The sequence below is a fragment of the Phascolarctos cinereus genome, unplaced genomic scaffold (assembly GCF_003287225.1).
Source record: "Phascolarctos cinereus isolate Bilbo 61053 unplaced genomic scaffold, phaCin_HiC Scaffold_9;HRSCAF=440, whole genome shotgun sequence".
NCBI lineage: Eukaryota > Metazoa > Chordata > Mammalia > Diprotodontia > Phascolarctidae > Phascolarctos > Phascolarctos cinereus.
Window position 1 is genome coordinate 50304327 of NW_027556402.1, and position 17067 is coordinate 50321393.

Here is a 17067-nt window from a genome sequence, read left to right on the forward strand (position 1 = left end):
TTGGACTATAGCTAAGAGGGCCATTATTAAAAGGATTCAGTTTTGAGCTTCTGCCTTACATTTGATAAAAAAAATCTTCTAAGAATTAAGAACCCACTTACGGATTTGTAAAGTGGCCCAAGAGGAATTAGTAAGCATGCCATAAAGTCAGAAGTAATCCTTAACAAACGCTTAAGGCATGTTTGCCCTCACTTCCTAAATTACTGTACAATTTGTCCTGAGGTACCTATGCCATTTCTGCAAAGTAAACTTTAACTACTCCAGATATCTCAAATAGCAATTCAAGGGGAAAAGTAATGTTTCTGCTAAATAAATTAAAACACCTTATGGGACTGTTGCTGTTAACTGCAAAGCATGGATATTACTGAAGTGTGTGTATAGTAGGAGTTACAGCCTGTTTAGTGTTATGGGCCCCTTTGGAAGTCTGGTGATGCCCATGGACCCCTTTTCAGAAAAAAAAAATTAATGCATAAAATATAATACTTATAATTACAAAGGGAGTCAATTATATCAAAACAGACTCTTGTTTTAAAACAGTTCATAAACCCTTGGTTATAGATCCCTTAATTAAGAATGAATTCTGTACAAGTCATTTTTGTTTGTTTAATGAGAAGTTTACCAGACTCAAGTTTTGGTAAAGTTTTCGGGAACTGATACAGTGTGGTGGAAAGAGCCATGATTTGGAATCAAGGAATCACAGACAATTCAATCAATCAACATCTCTTAAGCACTTACTATGTGCTGGGGATACAAGTAAAGGCAAAAACCAAAGAGGTCTCTGGAGCTCACAGTTTACCGAGTGAGACAACATGCCAATAACTGTACACAAACAAGCCATATGTAGGAGATAAACTGAAGATAATCAACAGAGGTATGATACAAGAATTAAGAATGGTCAGGGAAAGGCTTTTCACAAAAGGTGGGATTCTAGCTGGGACCTGAAGAAGATGGATAGAGAATCAAGGAGGTAGACATGAATTCCAAGTAGGATGAGGAATAGCCAGTGAATGCCCAAAGTCAGGAGATGGGAGGGCCTTGTTTGGCCAGTAACGGGGTGGGGGGGGAGGGTCACTGGATCTCCTAGAGATGGAGAAAACGGAAACCACTGGATCACTCTCTACCCCTGAATCTAGCAAATTGCTTGATGTTCACTTGCACCAGGCCTGTCTTGTGTTTGGCTCGGGGCTCCTAAGGGAGCCTATTAAATGTACAGCGAACCAAATGGTGCTTCTGATGAGGTAGAACCCGTTTTCAAAATGTAAGCACTTTGTTCTAATTAGCCTTGATTGCAGTAATCTTTGGGGGCCCGACCTGGCAGTCAATACATTAAATACAATAAATGAAGTTTTAAGAGTTGTACAGGCCACAGAGGGTCACTGCCTGGCACTTGGGTGTGTCATTCAATTGGAGAAGGGAGAGGGCCTATCTGCTCAGGCTAGCTAGGTCCCAGCAATGCCCCCTGGAAAGGATCAGCCAGGCTTTTCTGAATTTAATAAATCCCTTTCAGAGACGGACACTCAGCTCTTCACTGCTCACCAAGAGGTTTGCATTTAACTCGTGTGTATGTCTCACTCCTGTCCCCACACAAACACAAAAAATACCGAATACTGCTCTCTTTGGGGCACATGGGATGAAGCCAGCTTCCTGAATTCATTAGGCAAAGAAGACATTTTATCTCCCTTTCCCCTTAGAAACTGAAGCTGGTAGTTAACACACCATCCCCTCTACATTGCCACTGATTGCACGATGATGCTGAAGCTCTGTTTCCTCCATCTTCCCAGGTGGAATTTCCACTGATGGCAAATGAAAGAATCAACTGAAAAGGGTAGTGGTTATGTTCCTAGAGCTAAAGCAGACTGTTGCTCCAGATGTTTCTGGTTGCCATAAAGGCTGAAGAAGGAAAATTGCCTGCAAACGTCATCTGAGTGTGAATGTGTCCTGCGGTGAATTAGGAGAACGGCCTTTACTCTCTGAAGCCTGGGGGCAGCTGGAAGACGTGTTTCATTCAATCACTGAATATTTATGGAATACCATAGGCAACACCGTGCTAAACACTGTGGGCAATGCAAACAGGGCCGGCCTTCAAGGATCTTATAGCAGTGGTCTCCAGACTCTTTTTTTCCTTCAAATCACATCAGTAAAATATTTTTGAGCATGCAATAGATGTGTTTTTATTTACAAATTACATGCATATACCACTGCATATTATGTCTATTATAAACACACACAAAATAGAACTTGGAAAATAATGATAAAATAAACACAATTTAAAAGTAATTTTAGGGGCAGCTAGGTGGTGCAGTGGATAGAGCACTGGCCCTGGTTTCAGGAGGACCTGAGTTCAAATCTGACCACAGACACATAATATTTATTAGCTGTGTGACCCTGGGCAAGTCACTTAACCCCATTGCCTAGCCAAAAAAGAAAAAAAAAGAAAAATAATCTTAAATTTTAACAGTGCAAAACCTCTTTGCTTTCTCTTAAACAACATATGTATATTCATGTTTGTGTATATATATGCATATATATACACACTATATATATAATATATTCATTATATATATGTATTTGTGTGTGTGAGAGCAATGTTCTCGAATATATTTCATTATTTTTTTCAAAACCTTGGTTTGACACTTGATGATAGAGTTATTTGAAGGCTTACTCTCAGTTCATTGCTAAGAAACTTGATCTGATGTGAGAAGGGTCTACGTAGCAGTGTGTTGACCCAGGGTGGGGAGAGATCCCTTTCTGCCAGGGGATTGGTGACAAGGGCCAGATACTTCTATAACTTACCTGCAAGTAGTTTGTCTGACAGACAGACTACTTAAATACACACATAGATATATGCAGAAATACTTAGTCTTTCAAAAATAATTTTTGCAAAGGGTGAGAAAATATATTGTATATTTCCTCAACCCTAAGAAACCAGAGTGGCAGAGGGGATGGCCTCTTAGCTATCCACACTCTGACTGTGAGGGAGGGTGATGCATCTCTCTCTTCCCCTCATTAGTGCATCAGTTACATCTTCCCCCCTCCCCCCCAGTCAACATTCACCTATTTCCATGGATATTTGTCTTAGACTTGTCTTTACTCACACAGAGACACACATTCCCACATAATTTTATCATCATGATCAGCTCACTCATTTTTTATCAGCTAGAAATATTCCTGGGACAAGTCATTATCTTGCTAACATTCCTATCTATTGAATGCCCTACAGACTACTTCACCTGTGGATATTAACGACTGATTTTTGTAGTTGACTAAAAGTATCAGGATATAAGCTTGTCCTATGGAGGCTCACCAGAAACATCCTTGGTATAATTCCAGCAGCAAACAGGATGACAGCGCTGCCCTGCATCTCATTCTATTCCCACATGATTTTCATCTCCTCTGCTAGGTTTAATGATGATTAATAATAATAACACTAATAATGATAACAACATGATAATAAAGATGATGATTTCCCCCACTGCCTCATTCTTTATGACTGAGATATCTGCCAAGGCAGCTGAGGGAGGTGGGGGTGTTGACCAGTTTGCTCCAATAAACATTTTTCACTGAATCAGATGGAAATCCTGTAGTCATACCTTCCCTCCTGGCATTAGGAGGGTGGTGGGCTGGGCTTCAGTCCTTCACAGCCTTTGTCTTCCAAGGATCCTGCCCCCCGCCTGCCGCCACTGCCCCGATGGGTTATCATACGCTGGCATCAGTGGCCCAGTGGCGAGCTGGCGGGAAAAGGACTCCGACAAGGCTGGCTTTCTCCATGGCTGCATCCCTCTGGTGACGAGGACCTAGAAATGAAGTTCACTCCAACCTAGACTTGCTTGGGGTTAGGAAGGGAGCATGATGGCAGCTGGTGTTACCCCTAAAGAGATGCATCAGACCTCAGCCACTTGGAAAGACTGTAACCTCAACCTGGGCACCCTGTGCAGCTGTTTGCAAGCACCTCTGGGAAAATGCCCCCTCCAACCTCCCCAACATAAGCACACAATGTCCCCAAGACCATCTTGTGGAGACTTCCCCCAGTGAAGCAGATGGTAGGGGTTGCAAGGGTCAGATGCACCCCATCTTCAGATTAGTTAGGCCTATAAGACATACTTTCATGGATTATGTCATGCGGTCCCTGGGGTATATACAATGTACTTTAGAGACCACTGCTATAGAGAGTGAAGAGGCACTGGAAAATGCTGAGCATACGAACGATGTGTTATGAGCAGCATTTTAGAAAGATTAATTTGGTCATGCTATCCAGGAAAGCCATCCTACAAAGAACTCATAGTCAGTAGAGGAGTTAAAATATGTACACACACAGGGAGACATGGTACAAACAAAATCTAATCAGCACACAACAGACCTACACCCAAAGTAGCAAGGAAAGTTTGTCACGGGTTCTTAAGCTGCCCATGAACTTTTTAAAAGAAATATTTTATAACTATTTTTAAAATAATTGGCTTCTTTTGGTATCCTATATATTTTATGCATTTATAAACATCATCCTGAGAAGCGGTCCATTGGCTTCACCAGACTACCAGAGGGGTTGCTGTTCATTTTGTTTTCAGTCATGTCTGACTCTTCGTGACTCCATTTGGTATTTTCTTGGCAAAGGTACTGGACTGGTTTGCCATTTCCTTCTCTAGCTCATTTTACAGATGAGGATTAAGCAACTTGCCTCAGGTCACACAGCAAGTAAGCGTCTGAGGCCAGATTTGAACTCAGGAAGATGAGTTTTTCTGACTCTAGGCCCAGCTCTCCTCTATCCACTGGGCCACCTGGCTGCCCTACCAAAGGGGTCCATGGCAGAAAAACTGGTTAAGAGTCCTTGCTTCAAAGGAAGGGGATGATCACTTTTAGATTGCAGGAGGTAGGATGGTACATTGGAAAGAAAGAGGCTTTTGATTCATAGAACATGGATTCAAATCCCATCTTTAATAGTTTCTTCTGGCATTATTTTGGGTAAGACACTTTTGTGAACCCCCGTTTCCTCATCTTCAAAATGAGGAAATTGAACTATGTGGTCTCTGACATGCTTCCCAGCTTAGATTTATGATCCTATGAATCAGAACTGGCTTCATGGAGGAGGTGGCATTTAAACTAAACCTTGGTGGAGGTGATGGATTCCAGGAGAAAAGAAAAGAGGGGTAGAAAGGGGTAGGACACCCTTCAGGCCCTGGAAATAGTAAAGCCAGCAAAGCATTCAATGTCTCTAAAGAGAGTAAATACAGTTTATTTAGAATGGCAAACAATAGGCACTTAAGAAATGATTCTTGAAGAAAGGAGTGAATAATTTGTCAATTAATGAAAACATAGAGTACTTGAAGGGGAATAGTAAGAAATCAAACCAGAAAAGTAGCTTGAGCTAGACAGCAAAAGGCCTTGAATGTCATCCTGAGAAGGCTGGGCTTTACTCAGTTGGCACTAGAGGTGGAGAGCACAACTGAATGAACAAAGGAAGCTGTGGATACTTTGAAAATGTCCGGTTCTGCTGGCCCAGGTTCTCTTTCAATGACCCACACTGCAAGCTCTTTATACTTTAGTAGATGGACTTTGGGCAGCTAGGTGGCACAGTGGATGAAGTGCCAGGTCTGGAGTCAGGAAGACCTGAGTTCAAATCCAGCCTCAGACATGTACTAGCTGTGTGATCCTGGGCTAGTCACTTAACCCTGTTTGTCTCAGTTTCTATAAAATGTGTAAATGTAAAATCTGTAAAACGAGAAGGAAACGGCAAACCAGTCCAGTATCTTTGCCAAGAAAACCCCAAATAGGGGGTCATGTAGAGTCGCACATGACTGAAAAATGACTAAACAGCAACAAAGATGGATGGTAAGAACTGCTGATATATCTGTCACTCCACAGCAGTCTGAAAATTTAGCAAGGTGAATCCTTAGACAATCTGTAGCCCAACCCAAGGTCTGTCTCAAAAGTCTTTCTAACTCTGTGGGTCTTCCAGGGCTTGTACCCTCTTGCTGCAGCTGCTGTGGTGAGGACTCTAATCTTCATTATGAATGACTCAAGGATTCTGGCAGTCAGGTAAGGATTGGATAAGAGGCGAGGGAGGGGCATTGGAGTAAGAGGGACTGGCTAGCAGGCCATTGCAAGAGTGGTAGGCTGAGCAAGGTCTTCAATGTGAGCATATCGCAAAGAGAGCAGGTGTGAGGAAGAGTCAACTGGTCTGGGCATGAGTGCCTGCGAGGTGCAGGGAAGACGGAAACAGCTTCAAGCACGGGGGGATGAGGGGTGTCATTAACACGCACAGGGAGGGGAGGCAGGTTTTGGAGGAAACTTGCAAAATTCAAAGTTCGCCATATGTGTTTTGAGTTGGGTGTCCCAGAACTTGAAACAGCAAGTATCTGGCCCATGCTTAAGATAACTGAGAATTACTTTATTCCTCCAATTTACAAATCCTGATCTTGAAAAAAAGAATTACAAAAGATTTATAGGATTTAGCACTAGACGGGCCTTTAAAAAATAATTTAGTCCAACTCCATTATTTTACAGATACAGAAACCGAGGCTCAGAGAGGGTATGTGATTCGGCAAGGTGGTGCAGGCAGCTAAGAACAAAGTCAGAGTTCAGTTCTTCAGCTGTAAAAATGGCTACACTGGAACAGATGATCCCTAAGGCACCATCTGGGTGGCTAGGTAGCATAGTAGATAGAGTGCTGGCTCTGGAGTCGGGAAGACCTGAGTTCAGATTAGCTAGTGTGACCCTGGGCAAGTAACCCTATTTGCCTCAGTTTCCTCATCTGTAAAATGAGCTGGAGGAGGAAACGGCAAACCAGTCCATATCTTTACCAAGAAAACCCCAAATGGGGTCATGAAGAGTCAGACATGACTGAAACAACTCAACAAGTAGAAGAAGGTACCTTTTGGCTCTAACTTGTCATTACTGCATGGGCTCTGAATGTCGTAAAAGCAAGGTGATCTTTTCATCTAAGGTAGCTTCCTTTCCCCTTTTGGTTCCTATGTCATCATATGAGTACAAGGAGATTCTCATAGCTTTGGGAGATGAATACGCATTCCATGTCTTTTCAGCATAGAACTAATTTTCTAGGTGGCTTTTCTGTCTTTTCTTTTTAGGTTTGTTGGCTTTGCCTAAAGCAGTGGAAGGAGAAATTATGGGATGAGGTTTATAATTCTTTTGGTGCACCAATTAGAGTCTATATTCTACAGAGCATCTCAAAAGTCTCAGTGCAGCTTTAAGCTTTAATAACCTCCTTCGTCTTTAGAGAAAAACTGCATCTTATTTAACGATGTCATTCTCACAGCCCCCGTCCCTCAGAAAAGGGATTTTTTAAATTTGCTTTAGTACGGTGCCTTGGACAAAATGGACACAAAACAGATATTTGCTAAATGAATGAGAATTTGGTTCATGTGAAGACCTTGGAATCACTATTCTGATAATTAGTAGAATTGGGAAAGACAGAATGAAAGACCCAGCTGACTGACATGCAGGCTGCACTCAGATTAGCTGAGCTTCATCCAAAGCTCAGGTCAGGTGTTCTCTGTGCTCCACCCTACTCTCTTCTCTCTATATTCTCTCTCTTGGTAACCTCATCAGCACCCATGGACTTAATGATCAACTCTAGGCCCATGAGTCTCAGATCTACATTCCCAATTCTAGTCTCTCCCTGGAGTTTCAGTCCTTCAGCACCAGCCATCGACAAGGCATTTCAAATTCCAGAGTATCAGTCAACGAACTTTATTGGCATTGTGCAAAGAACATCTCCAAGTCAGCACATTGAAAACAACTCATCATCTTTTCCACCCAATACTCTGATTTTCTACACTTTACCATTTCTGTCAAAGGGTTGACCATCCTTCCATTTTCCTAAGTTTGTAACCTTGACGTTATCTTTAAGACTCGACTCTCTTTCACCCGTGCTTCCAATCAGCTGTTAGATCCTGCTGTTACCTCCACCACCACAATAACTCTGAAATATGGCCCCTTCTCTCTACTTAACCATTTCAAGCTTAGTTCTGGACCATATCCCCTTTAGCCAAGATTACTTCAAAAGTCTCCTAATTGATAGTCTTGCTTGAGGTCCCTCCTTATTTCAGCCCACCCTCCACACTGCTGACAAGAAGATATGCTGCAAGAGTAGATCCCACCATGACACTCCCTTACTCAGTATACTCCAGTGGCTCCCTATTGCCTTCTAGGCTATAACACACACTTTAGTTTTTGAGCTCATAAAAACCTGGCACCAACCTCATTTACCATCCATCCCCTCCTATACTCTATGACACAGACAACTTAGCCTTCTCCCTGTTACTCAACCACAGTACTCCAGGTCCCTCTCCATGCTTTTATACAGCTGACTTCCATGCCTGGAAAGCATTCTCTTTTCACACCCACCTCATAGAAACCCTCTCTTCCTTCAAGACACAGCTCAAAAATTACCTTCTGTAGGAAGCCTTTCCTGATATTCCTTATTCCTAACTGCTAGTGCCCTCCCTCCCAAGCTACCTTATACTGAACTATTTTGTATTGGTTTTCTTTCTATCTTTCCATCTATCTATCTATCTATCTATCTATCTATCTATCTATCTATCTATCTATTCATCCATTCATGTATATATGCCCATAGGTACTACTATACATAGTATGTATGCATATATATATATATATATATATATATATATATATACACATACATATATATGTGAGTATATCTATGTATACATACACTTGTCTAATTAGAATGTGAGCTCCTTTTGAATAGGGACTGCTTCATTCTTTGCATTTTTATCCTCAATGCCTAGAATAGTGCCTAGCACATAGTAGGCTTTTTATTAAAATTAATTAAAATTGAATTGAATTGAAATAACCACTGGTCTACTAGATAACATTTATGCTAACTCTCAGGAAAAAAAAATCACCCAGTGCAATAGCACCAGACAATTTTTTTTAAAGCACAGCTGTTGCATTGTGAAGGGAATGAAGTTTATTAATTAAACATTTTGGAAGGGCCATTAAAAATGAATTACAGTAACCTAACTGAGATTGAACAGTAAGAGAAATGAATGATTTAGGTCCTTCTGAGGGAGATGCCATGGCAGCTTAATGAGGTTACAGAGATAGCACCACGAGATTTTTGATGTTCTTTTACTGAGAAGTAGATTACTATCAAAGGTGACCCCAGCTTGGACTTCCTGCTGTGCAATAATATTATCTAAAAGACCTGGGGATTCAAATGATCTGTGTTATCTCAGTCACTAGCTTATGGAGATGTGCAGACACTGAGGACCAAAAGACATACAGTCACCTAAGTAAATCACAGATTGTCTGTACTTGGGTTTGGTGGGACAGGAAAAATGACTGATTGATACTGGAAGCTTATGGTTCATATTGCTCAAAGGAGTTCTTAACCCAGAGCCTGTGAACTTCTAAAAAACACGTATGTAGAGAGTTTTATTTCAATATAACATAATTGGTTTCTTTTGTAATATGCTTTATTTTATGCATTTAAAAACATTATTCTGGTACGGTCCATAGGCTTTATCAGACTGCACAGGGGATCATGATACAAAAAAGATAAAGAACCTCTGCCTTAAAGAGATAGGGTGGATCTACAGTTCAGAACAGAATCAGTAACAAGTGAGTGAATTCTATCATAGCTCTGAACCCCAATTAAATAGTACATTGCTGTCCACATCCTTTGACTCAGAAATCCTACTGGAAGGCAAGTACCCCAAGAAGTCCAAAGAAAGTTCTCATATACTCCAACATAGTTATGGCAGCCCATTTTCTAGTATCCAAAACCTGGAAACAACCTAGATGCCCATCAATTGGGAAATGGCTAAACAAACTGTGATACGTTAATGTGAAAGAATATTACTGTACTGGAAGAAAAGATTAAGATAAATATGGAAGAATATTGGAAGACTTATAGGAGCTCATCTAAAGTAAGCAGAACCAGGAATATAATATTCCCAATAAATACAGCAATGAAAATGGAAAGAACTACGCCACCACTACCACCACTACTAATGATAACTGAACCTTGTGTAATTATGGTAATAAAGCTTGGCGCCAAAGTAGCCATGAAAAAATGCACCTCTCTCCTTTCCTTGCTAAGGGAAAGGGGAACTATAGGTATAGACCATCACACATACTGTCAGACTCAACTGATATGTTGGTTAATTTTGAGGAACTATTGTTATCTCTCCATCTCTTTTAATACAAGGGATGGCTCTCTGGGTAGAGGAAGAGGAAGAAATATATTTGGAAATGAAGGTGACATAAAAGCAAAATATCAATAAAGATTATTTTTAAATATGCACAGTGTAGACAAAGACTGAATATGTGTACATACTAAAATGAAATGAAAAATAAGTAAGCTATACAGATAATTCAGGCAAAAAATACTCCCACTTTTATGTTAAACATGTAGATAACTGACAAAGTATTTGGTTTAGTTATTGTATGAATTTATTTAATTTTACTTCCACTCTTGTTCATAAGCAAACCTAGCCTAAGACAAGAACCAGTCTTTTGCTACTCAAAGAAATGAACTGTTGAACTTCAAAAATTAGGAGAAAGTTCTCATCAGCAGTGAATGAGGTAGAAAAGATTTTCACTGATTTTTTAAAGAGGAAAAAAACCCTTTTAAATATTAAGGGTTTTTTTTGTACTTTTGATCAAAATAAAGGACAGAAACATTCTCTTAATTTAAAACATTGTATAAAACAATTTATTTTAAAAATTGTTTTGTCTGTGGATGGAGCCACATAAGTAAAAAAAGGCCATGTGGCATACATAATGACTAGAAAATCAATCTTGTGGGGTATTGTCTCTCATACACCTTAGCATTCTGACCATGGGCAAATCATAGAACCTCTCAGATCCCTGGTAGAGGGAATGTTCTACAAGTAGAGTGCCTCTAAACTAAATCGCAATCTGGATGACGCCCACCCTCTTTTGATATAGATATATCTATCTTCAGGCGGCTGGATACAGACAGATCCCCTGGATACAGATATCAATATCCATATATTTATACAGAACAATTCTGAAATTATTCAGTTTCAGCAAAGCAAATCTATTCAGCTTTCCTTATGGAAAGCAAATTTGCACGTAATAATAATGAAGTTACTTGATCAAATGAGTGAATTTTTAATTAAAATTTACCAATATGTCCACTTTTAGCTCCATAAACAACTAGCAAGGTGAAAATAGATATACTTCTCAAGAGTAATTTATGTTAATATTATTCTTGAAAATTTATTGGATACACAGGGCAGCTAGACGGCACAGCGGATAGAGTACCAGTACTAGAGTAAGGAGGATTTAAGTTCAGATCTGTCCTCAGACACTTACTTGCTGTGTGACCTTAGGCAAGTCACTTAACCCCCTCCCAACTGCATTAAAAAAATATATTGGATACCTGAAGGAAAAAAATGGCAGTAGGTTCTTTGGGATGAGGTCTTCTAACTCAGGTAATTTTAGTCCATCAGATAACATTCTTTCATCATGAGAAGTATTTTAAAAATACTTGAAAAATACAGACGTTTCCTTAAAATGCATGCAGTCAGAATTAGATTCAATGTGAGTGAAATAAAATTACAGAATTATCTTAATGAAAAAGTCGGTTTAGGAAATAAACTAACTTTTTGAAAATTCCTGGTGGTTTCTATGGTACAATACCTTAGCTTGCCTCATTTGTAGTTTTATGTGAAATCCTGATCTTCTCCCTTCTCTAGAAAAGGTCAAGAAGAGAAGCACAATGTAGTTCCATGGAAGACTGCTGAACATGGAGCACTGAATTTCAAGGCATGGGACCTGAGTTTGAATCCCGGGTCTGCTGTTTAATCTGTGAGACCCTGAACAGCTCACTACACTTTTCTAGACCTCAATTTCCTCATTTCTAAAATGAAGGCATTGGACTAAATGATGTGTGAAGTCTCATTTGGCTCTGGTTTTATCACCCTGAAGTTATGCAGGAAGTAGAGGGACTCTTCAATACAGAAAGTTAGGACTCTAATCTGGAAAGGTGGAGACACCGTTAAAGTGTGTACAACAGTGAAAGGTAGGACGAACACTGACTTGTTCACTGAATTTCACAAACTACAGCTTCACTTTGTGAGGTCTGAAAAAGGCAATTTTAGCACTTACCAAAGGAAACACCACTTTACACAGCACTCATATTACACCAGCGGTTAGTATGGACTGTCAAGATAAGTGGTCCCACATTAAATTGTTAAATGGAAGCTCTTTAACACTCTTCTTATTTCCCGGAGGGTGACGTCCAGTGCATTGGGTGGATCACGGGCTTTAGAACTGGCAAAGACTCCTGAGGTCATCTGCCAGAATTTCAGCATGTCTTAGCACTTGACTAAAACTACTCTCTCCAAATTACCACCGAGCTCTTAATTTGCTAATTTGCTGTTGAGCTGTTCAGTCATGTCCTACTCTTTGTGACCTCATTTGGGGTTTTCTTGGCAAAGGTATTGGAGTGGTTGGCCATTTCCTTCTCCAGCTCATTTTATACACGAGGAAACTGAGGCAAACAGGGTGAAGTGACTTGCCCAGGGTCACACAGTTAGTAAGGCTGGTTTTGAACAGAAAGCTAGTCTTCCTGATTCCAGGACTGGCTCTCTCCCACAGTGGACACTGTGCCACCTGGCTATCCTGATCTCTTAATTAGCAAGTCTGATGTTTTCTATTTTCTTCCCCCAGTCTTCCTTCTTTCAGCTCTGTCTGTTGTATCTGACGCTGCTGACCACTTTCTCCTTTCTGAGCTTATGCAACACAACTCTCTCCTGGTTTGTCTCCTAGCTGTCTGATTGCTCCTTCTCAGCCTCCTTTGCTGGTTTACCATCCAGCTCATACCCTCCCTGAGGGACTCCCCAAGGCTCACTCTTAGGCCTCTTCTTCCTCCTTCTTTAAGCTCTCTTTCATTAACTTCATCAGCTCCCATGGGTTTAATTATTACTCCATAGTGATGACTCACAGATCTATATATCTGTCCTGCAGACATCTACAATTCAATGTCAAAAACAGAATGTGTTTTCCCCCCAAACTCACCCCTTTTCTAAACTTCCCTGTTTCTGCCAGGGGTACCACCATTATTTTATTCTCTCAGATTTAAAAGTGTTATCCTTGACTGCTCACTCTCTTTCATACTGCATATTCAATGAGCTGTCAAACCCGGCTGTTTCTACCCGCGCAATATCTCTTATATACAGCCCTTCAATCTGCCACTCTAGTTTAGATCCTCTTTGCCTATCACCTAGATACTTACAAAGGCCTCCTAACTGGTCTCCCTGCCTCAACTCTCTTCCCATCTCAGCCTACCCTCCTGCGAAAGTAATTCTCCTTAAACAAATGTTGACCGCATCACTCCTCTACTCAATAAGCATCAGTGACCCCCTATTAGCCTTAGGAGAAAATATAAACCTGTTTAGCTTTTTAGGCTCTTTAATATCTGGTTCCAACTTAGATTACTAACCTTACTGTAAGTCAGTACAGTGTCAGGCACAAGGTAGGTTTGTAATAAATACTGACTGATTGATTTGATTAGGGTGGAGGCAAATTGAGTGGAGAGAGAAAGAAGTCTATGTGCCAATCGTCAAGTTAGCCGACAAAGCGCAGACCTGAGGGGAGTCACTGCTGTTCTCTGGACAAATGGGCTACCTGCTCCAGCACCAGCTGTCTGCCAATGGTCTGGGGCCTGCCTAAACCTAGTATTCCAAAGCCAGAAGTGCATTTTCTGGCTCCAGGAATCTGTCTGTTTGTTCAGTGACAGGTGGCATGGACAGAGATGGAAGCTGGTTTGGAGACCTTGGCTTTGCCTCTTTGTCAGGTAACAGGCGGTCACATCTGAACGTCAGAATCACCCAGGTGTCTCTGTGGCAGGGGCTAAGGTATCCTCTGGCTCTGGGGAATCTCAGTGTACTTACAGAAGGGGATGCTTAAGATTATCAAGACCGTCTTTTGCCAGAGTCTCCTCGCTGAACCAAGAGTCACAAGCATAAGGAACATACTAGTAAAACTGAAGCCTAGCCTGGTCCTGTGACTTTAAAATATACACTTGATTAAATTTCTATTCTGTTCTTTGTCTGTCTCTAAGCAAAGGAAATAAGTGGTCTACTGCAAAAAGTATTACCTCTTTTTTCACTACTACCTTAGCAAGAGAATCGAATCATTGAAGGAGCAATCTTTTGGTAAAAATAATAGCTAACTCATATACTTTATGCTTTAAAGTGTGCAAAGAACTTTAAAATATATTATCTCATTTGATCTTCCCAACAACCCTGGGACAGAGGTACTATTATTTTTGTCATTTTACAGATGGAGAAACTGAGGCTGAGAGAGATCAAGAGACATGCCCACCAGGTTCATATGGCTAGTGAGTGGCTGAGGTAAGATTTAAATTCAGATGCTGCTGACTCAAATCCCGAGTTCTGTCCACTACCGCACCTGGCTGCCTGTCCAGACCAACTCCTTCTTCTTCATTCCCCACCCAAGCAGACTGATTATCCCATGACTAAACTGCTATGTGAACTTTCTTAAATGATGGTTTTATATCACTGAGGCATCACATTTATGATCAAAATGTCAAATAAGGGGAAAAAAAACCTCTCTACCAATAAAAACAAAGCTTCCAGGTGTCACCTCACTGAGGTGCCCTGGCTATATCTTGGCAGTGAAATAAAGGGAACTTACCTGAAGACTGCAAGGCTCAGAGACCACAGCACAAGCGGCTTCCTCAGCTCAAACTTTGCCCGTTTGTTCATTAGGTGCCGACCGCCAAATATAAAGGCAGCATACAGAGCTGAAAACAAGAATGATTTCTTCCTGTAAAGAAAACAAACCAGAAAAAAGAAAATGTCATGAGTCTCCCACTAGCCATTCAAAGCTGAGATCCAGACTCATCCCAATGCGGCAATTTTCCTCCCTTGAAATTAAATCACATTTCATACCACTCCTGCTAACTGAAATCGCTGGAAGCCGGCGATGCAAGCACATTGATCTTTCCTGTGCCTGAGAATGTCCTTCCTCACTGAGGACAGAGGAGCTGAGCCGCCTATTTGGCTGACTGGACTACCTGAGTTTCTCTCTTCATAAGCAAGGCTGTTCCACAGATTACCCAACACATTTAAACTTGGTGCCAAGCACCGGGCTTTCTTTTAGCGTGCTAGCCTTTTCTTTTAGTTAACTTATAATTGCCACTGTTTGGTCATGTCCGACTCTTTACGACCCCATGGACTTGTCCATCAGCTTTTCTTGGCAAAGATACTGGAGTGGCTTGCCATTTCCTTCTATGGTATGTACCCATTTTACAGATGAGGACCTGAAGCAAATAGGGTTTAAAGGATTGGCCCAGGGTCACACTGCTAGTAAGTGTCTAAGGCTGGATTTGAACTCAGAATCTTTCTGACTCCAGGCCCAGGGCTCTATCTATGTACCACTATAATTATGATTTCCTAAAATAAATGTGTGTATAATATCTATATCTATATATGTATCATATATATGTATATGCATATACATATTTAAAAGACTGCCACTGAAGACAAAGGAGATAAAGATGGAGAATGTTGCTTAATAATATCTAGCATTTATGAGGCACTTTTTAAGGTTTGCCAAATGCTTTTTTTTTTAAACAAAAATTATCTTTCTTTATCCTCACAATAACCTTTGGAGGTAAGTGCTATTATTACCCATATTTTGCAGATGAGGAAACTGAGGCAGACAAAAGTTAGGTGACTTGCCCAAAATCACATAGCTAGTAAGTGCCTGAGGCTAGATTTGAACTGAGGTCTTAACTCCAAGTACAACACTCTATCCACTGTGCCACCTAGTTGTCTAGGTAGAAGGTTTCATTTTTCAAAGTTGGTTGACAATGGATTCTTTGATTTTCATGGAGATTAGACACACCTGGCAACTGGGTTTCTGTTTTGGGGCAAGAGGTCAATTAAAACCGTAGCCTGGCAAAGCAGATAGAGTGCTGTGCCTGGAGTCAGGAAGGCCTGAGTTCAAATCTGGTCGCTTGTTTGCCTCAGTTCCCTCATCTGTAAAATGAGCTGGAGAAGGAAATGGCAAACCACTCCAGTATCTTCGCCAAGAAAACCTCCAAAGGAGGTCACCAAATATACCCTACTTTTCCATATTGCTAGCTTATATAGAGGTAGAAAGAATGTTAAAGACAGATCATTAGCCAACCTCGTAAATCTGGAAGGACCCTTCAGGGGCCATTTAGTCTAACTTATTTATTTTACAGATGAGGAATTGGCCTTACTTACATAGTGCTAAGCTGAATGTTTAAGACATGCCAGGGTATGCATCTGACTGGGATAACCTGTCAATCAGATTTGGCCTAGAAAATTTCCTTCATAGAGAAAATTTGCATTGAAATAAATGTTTTCTCAAGATATTGTTGTGTGAAGGAAGATGAGGAAATTGTTTTCGCATTAAGAAAGTAGCACTGTAAGTACTAAATTCATTACTAATTTGTCCCCAAAACATTTTCTATCATAGTGACAAGATTATAGACACATGTTTTGGCAAACATTTTTGTTGGGCCTTTTCCTTGACAGTGAAACTTGAAAATCTTCCTAAACTTCTCTATCATGGTAGAAATTTTTAAAAAAAAATTTTGCAAGGCAATTGGGGTTAAGTGACTTGCCCAGGGTCACACAGCTAGTGAGTATCATGTGTCTGAGGCCGGATTTGAACTCAGGTCCTCCTTACTCCAGGGCTGGTGCTTTATCCACTGTGCCACCTAGCTGCCCCCTATCACAGTAGAAATTGAAAGTAAATGGTGCTAGTAATGATGAAAACCACCTCAAAGATTAGATGAGAAACAATGTAATACAAACTGATGGAAAAAAGTCAATCTCTGCACATGGATTTAATAGAGATTTTTGAAATAACCTAACTTAGTACACTTCCAAAAAAGAGAAAAGTGAGTTCCTGGGCATAGAACAGAAACCACAATGGGTTAATATGAAATGCATTATCTGCAAATCGTCCTATATTTTCTAACTGCTGGCATGTATTGCTGACTCAAAGGGCTGGCTCATACCTTATTTACATAAAAGCATTCCTATTTAAGTTAAT

General features: G+C 40.6%; 1 protein-coding gene across 1 annotated transcript in view; it reads right to left on the reverse strand.

The window, feature by feature from the left end:
• ELOVL6 (ELOVL fatty acid elongase 6) overlaps positions 1-17067 on the reverse strand; it is a 153597-nt gene that overhangs the window by 46261 nt on the left and 90269 nt on the right. Inside the window, exon 2 of the mRNA XM_021001402.2 lies at positions 14671-14802. Within this exon, the coding sequence (XP_020857061.1) occupies positions 14671-14802 (132 nt within the window). The remainder of the gene's footprint in view (positions 1-14670; positions 14803-17067) is intronic.